General features: G+C 41.8%; 1 protein-coding gene across 4 annotated transcripts in view; it reads right to left on the bottom strand.

The window, feature by feature from the left end:
- Window positions 1-1938: 1938 nt before the first annotated feature.
- Window positions 1939-6000, bottom strand: part of LOC121272944 (acylphosphatase-2-like) — a 55213-nt gene continuing 51151 nt past the window's right edge. For all 4 annotated transcript variants that reach the window (XM_041179840.1, XM_041179841.1, XM_041179842.1 and 1 more), the window contains exon 5: window positions 1939-2836. In XM_041179840.1, the coding sequence (XP_041035774.1) occupies window positions 2722-2836 (115 nt within the window). In that variant the 3' untranslated portion in view covers window positions 1939-2721. The remainder of the gene's footprint in view (window positions 2837-6000) is intronic.

Genomic DNA, 6000 nt, shown 5'->3' with positions numbered 1-6000 from the left:
GCCCTGGCTGCCTTTCTTTGTCAGTGTTGTGGGTTTGAGACCCACATCAGCGACTTGAGCACTAAATCTAGGTCGATACTCCAGTAAAGTACTGAAGGAGGTGACACCTTTCCAATGGGTCATTAAAAACTGAAGCCCGGTCAGATGAACATAAAAGCTTCTACAGCCACAATTTCAAAGAACAGTAAAGGTTATTTCCCCTGTGTCCTGGAGCCAATATTTATCCCTCAGCCAACATCACACAAAAAAAATTATCTTAAATATTAACCTGTCCTTTATCTTTCATATGCTGATATCTACCCCATTTTCCGTTTCAGTACAAAATAACTTCCTTCCCCTTATGTTCTCCTGCCTCTCATATTACAGCATTGTTCTCTCAAGCCTCATGCTAGGCTTACTTATATTAACTAGTGTACACTCTATAGGCGTAATTGCACTCCTGAGTTACCAAAGCAAGGAGTGGAGTTGCACCAGCCTCAGTTGGTTCTTTTTTGCAAGGAGTGTATATTTCTTCATATTTCTTCATGTTTGGAGCTAATGTGTTAGAATAGAAGCCTCGTGACTAATCTCAGCTGCAGCTCTGGACAAGTGCTGACAAGCTGTCCTCGGAGGAGTCCAGGATTCCTTTATCGTTTGGCATGATTGGGGATTCCCTCTGTAAGCCCAATTCTATTTTAGACCACTTTCCAAAAAATGTTATTTAGGTTAGACAATTTCTCTTTGACCATATTTTCAGGCTCCCCCATCTCCAATCTGTCCTGTCTCCTGTCTAGCGTTCTCTCCTTCCCCCACCACTTCCCTTAAAACACTCAGTCGTTGTACCATGAGAAAAGGAATTACGTAAATAAGAACTGAAGAAATGAGAAAGGTCACGACCTGAAATATTAACTCTGTTTAAGATTTAAGATCCTATAAGATCCCGAGGGGTTTTGACACAGTAGACGTGGAGAGGATGTTTCCTCTTGTGGGAGAATCTAGAACTAGGGGTCACCCTAGTCACCCTGTCATTTAAGACAGAGATGAGGAGAATTTTTTTCTCTCAGAGGGGCACGAGTCTTTGGATCTCTGTTCCTCCAAGGGCGGTAGAAGCAGAGACTTTGAATATCTTTAAGGCAGAGGTAGATAGATTCTTGATAAGCAAGGAGGTGAAAGGTTATCGGGGGTAGGCAGGAATGTGAAGTTGAGGCCACAATCAGATCAGCCATGATCTTATTGAATGAAGGAGCAGGTTTGAGGGACCGAGTAGCCTACTCCTGCTCCTAATTTGTATGTTCTTATGTTTCTCTCTCCACAGATGCTGCCAGACCTGCTGAGTATTTCCAGCATTTTCCGTCTTTCTATAAATTAATGTTTCAACTTACAGCTCCTTTCTTTCATTTCTTTACTGGTCCCATTACCAGCCACTTTTGCCTTGCGCCACTATCCTTTTCTCATGATTACTTCTGCCCTGTAATCGGCCCTGCCTTTCACATTACCATAGGCCTTCCCATTTGTTCTTTCCTCCACCCCACCTCCCATCCGCACCTTTTTTCTGTCTCTGTACTTGCTTAAAATCTGCTGCATCTCCACCTTTTGCCACTTCTGACAAAAGGTAATCAACCTGAGACGTTAACTCTGTTTCTCCTTCCACAGATGCTGCCTGACCAGTTGAGTATTTCTAGCATTTTTTGTTTCAGACTTCCAGCACCTGCAGCACTTTGCATTTGTGTCATTTATTGCTCTGGATATTGTGGGTTGAAAAACAGGTGGTAGAATTTTGAGGGAATTTCTCAATTGTCTGCAGAAATGACATGACACTTAACAGGGCTGATTCATCGGACAGGGCCAAAATAGTGGCAGTCACCCAGAAAACAATTTTAATTACACAATTCGGTCCTGCATACAGCACTGAGCTATAACATGATGCGCATAGCTATTAACTTCAGACAACCCTCATAATTACACATTTACGATCCCAGTTTAATAAAGTCAGTTTACACCAAATGTAAGCACTTTCAACAAGAACATCTGCAGGTAACTTTTTTTTCTTTAAAAATTACCAACAGCAATGCTGCGCTAAGCAGTCACTAAAGCAGTCACTATATTGTCATGGTGATGTTGAGTCTAGCATGCAAGACTCCGCTTCCTACTGTAAATCGGTCAACCTGCCTTGTTCTAATAGCAGAAGAGACCCACTTTGGATCTGCCACCAGAATAACCTCCTGGAGACAAGTGACCAGCAGGAGACTGGTGGCAGACCTCCAGTTTAAAAGCATGAAATTAAAGTGGGGAAGCAATTATACCAGGACTTGGACTGCAGTGAGCAATAAATACAAAAAAAAACATCTTATGGAGGATGGAGGGACAGGGTGACTTGTTCCCAACTTTCCCTGAGGGGAAGGAAAGCATCTCTTCAACATTCGCTATAACATCTGGCGCACCAGGTGACATCTTAGAACTCTGGTGGAGCAGAACAGCACCCCATTATCATCAGTGTAAACAGTGTTATGCTTTCAAAGATGCATGGAGTTGACTGCCAGATCCTCAAAGACAGGAAGGCTCAGAATTTATGGGAAAAATGGGTCAAGTAGGATCATGGATAGCAAGCAACTTATACCCCTTCCCCTCCAAGTCTCCAGACCCTCACATTTTATAAATTTTTCTTCTTCCTCCCTCTCCAAGCTAAATGGCATTAAAGGTGATAGTGGTAAAGTTCCAGCAAGCATCAGTTGTTGTAATATCTTAGTATCTGGTTGAGAAACTATTAAAATCCAGTTTGGAGATTTCTCTCTCATTTGAGAAATGGGCTTTGTCGATCCGAGACATTGGGCTGCCCACAGATTTCAGCCAGTTCTTCCTGCAATAAAAAACAAGAAAATAAATGATTGGACTCTGGCATTAGAGACATGGAAAACCAATTGATAGCGACAGTAGATAACTAGTGTTGGCATTTGATAACACTCCTTGAACCTGTGACATGGTGCAGGTGCTCAGTGTCAAACAGTATACAACCATACGAATGAGGAGCAGGAGTAGGCCACTCAGCCCTTCGAGCCTGCCCTGCCATTCAATAAGATCATGGCTGATCTGATTGTAATCTCAACTACACATTCCCACATACCCGTGATAACCTTTCACCCCCTTGCTTATCAAGAATCTACCTAGCTCTGCCTTAAAAATATTCAAACACTCTGCTTGCACCGCCTTGAGGAAGAGAGTTCCAAAGACTCACAACCCTCTGAGAGAAAAAATTTCTCTTCATCTCTGTCTTAAATGGGCGACCCCTTATTTTTAAACAGTGACCCCTGATTCTAGATTCTCCCACAAGGGGGAAACATCCTTTCCACATCCACCTTGTCAATACCCCTCAGGATCATATATGTTTCAATCAAGTCACCTCTTACTCTTCTAAACTCCAGCATATACAAGCCTAGCCTGTCCAATCGTTCCTCATAAGACAACCCATCCATTCCAGGTATTAGTCTGGTAAACCTCCTCTGAACCACTTCCAATGCATTTACATCCTTCTTTCAATAAGGAGACCAATACTGTACGTAGTACTCCAGACGTGGTCTCACCAATGCCCCTGTATATCCTGTATGAACATCCTGGATAAATTGTTCCATGTTCAAATTTTTTTCAAGAGGAATCAAAGCAAAAGGTTGGCAGACTACCCGCTTCCAAAGCATTTATCAATTAATAACCTACTTCCCGGGTTTGCCACAGTGCCCCATGCAAACTTTCCTGCCAAGGGTGAAAGCATCTCTCCAACAGCATGACTAGAGATTGGGGAGAGCCCTACTGGGGGAGCTATGAACAGATTACAGGCTTCCTTTTAACAATGGAAAATCTTGTTGGAGCACCGAAGTGGTGTGCTTCATCGATCATCCATCCTACTCCAAAATTTATATTGTCAAGCACCTGACAATGCAGAATTATGAAACGCAACAGATTTTTGCAAATGGTCCAGCTTCTTCGGTGGTAAGATCCAAACTAGGTTCTGTTTGATCGGATTAAGGTATTTCGAGCAGTCAATCACACTGCAATTTAAGTGTAAGACATAAAAATAACAGAATGCCAAGATAAATTAATTTAATGCCCAAAAGCTCGCTTATAGCCCTGTTGTTCCTGGCAGTGAACTCTTTCAAAGGTTTAGTGGGTGAATACGTCACTATACATAGTGGGTGAAGAACAAAGAGGACCAGAAGATTCTAGGTTTGCTCCCTCTGCTGAATTAGCTGAGCTCATCTGAAGCATCACAACTGACCTCCAGACCTGAGCTGACAGAAAGAAGGTTGGCCAGTGTTCTCTTTACTGATTTGAAATCAGTGATGCCTACAAGAAAGTGTGTGTGTGCTGACTTTGGATGAGGACAGGATTAGGCTTGGCTGTGTTGCCTTCTTTGATTGAAAAACCTGAAACTGTGGCATGTGCTTTCCAAGTATTGCTTCATGCAAAAGGAAGAAAATGAACAAGAGAATACGAACATATGAATTAGGAGCAGGAGTAGGCCATTTGGTCCCTTAAGCCTGCTCCACCATTCAATAAGATCATGGCTGATCTAATTATGGCCTCAACTCCACATTCCATTTAACCCCCAATAAGCTTTGACTCCCTTGTTAGTCAAGAATCTATCTACTTGTCTTCAGAATATTAAATGATCCTGCCTCCACTGCTCTCCGGGGAAGAGAGTTCCAAGGTTTCACAATCCTCTGAGAGGAAAAATTTCTTCTTATCTCCATCTTAATTGGGAGACCCCTTAGTTTAAAAATAAGTGTCCCCAGTACTTGTCTCTCCCACAAGGGGAAACATCATTTCAGCATCCACCCTGTCATCCCCTCAGGATCTTATATATTTCAATAAGATCACCTCTTATTCTCCTAAACTCCAATGGATACAGGCCTAGCCTGTCCAACATTCCCTGGTAAGAAAACCTCCCTATCCCAGGTATCAGTTGAGTAAACTCTGGAACTTGTAGGTAACTTGAAAGGGCACTCTAACTCAAGCTAGTCGGCTTCCCATTTAATTTGAAAGAATTCTCTCAGCCTTCAGTGTAACACACGCTATGTGTAATAGCTTTGCACCATGATCCAATCGTTTCTGTGAATGTGCAACTTCTGCCTGAGAAATCAGCCCACGTGACAGGTTTAGTAGAATTTATCTTTCAATTCCACTAACTGTGTACATTTATAACCTGACCTCATTCACACACCTTTCCCCAATGAATTTGCAAGTTCATGCTAAATGGACTTGTAAAAATAGCACACCTGCCCTAGTTTATTGTAGCAGAAAGGACAAATCCTTAAAAAGATCTTCAAGTGTCTAAAAGCAAAAAGTACAGAATATAACAATGTCCAAAGCACAGATTTGCTAAATTTGTCCTTTAATCTAATTGATGAAGTAATTAAACCTCGATTAAGTGCATTAATTTCTTTTAGAAGCTTTAGCTGATTGGATACTCTTAAGGGGAACACCTTAAATAGCAACTTGCAATATTAACTGATTAACTACATCACTGATGCTTTAATATACGTTTACCCAAGTAACTGATACCTGATTACCTAGGCCATTCATTTTAATACTCGATTATCTATGGCATTCTTTAACAGCCAATTAACTCTATTACTGATGCTTTAATATCCAAGTACATATGTCAATGATGCTTTAACACCCGATTACCTACATCACTGATACTTTAATACCTGATTACCTAACTCTCTGACGGTTTGATGCAACTGCCACTTTTGCCACACTTCAATCCTAAACAAGCATTCTGCACCCAGACCTTTGCTAATGCCACTGAAGAGTCTGCAGAGCTGATTTCTTTCAATGGCACCTGGGTGTTAATAATCACCCAGGCAGAGAACACAGGGCAAAATCAGGTGGGAGAATTGCAAAACCATAAGGAAGTCCATTTTTCTGTTCATTAATTTAAACAAATGGATAGGAACGTAGAAAAATAGAAACAGGAGTAGGCCATTCAGCCCTTCGAGCCTGCTCTGCCATTCATATGACCATGGC

Source organism: Carcharodon carcharias, chromosome 37 (assembly GCF_017639515.1).
Source record: "Carcharodon carcharias isolate sCarCar2 chromosome 37, sCarCar2.pri, whole genome shotgun sequence".
In the NCBI taxonomy this organism is placed as follows: domain Eukaryota; kingdom Metazoa; phylum Chordata; class Chondrichthyes; order Lamniformes; family Lamnidae; genus Carcharodon; species Carcharodon carcharias.
Note: the sequence above shows the minus strand (reverse complement) of the source record. Positions and strands in the feature narration are given on the sequence as shown.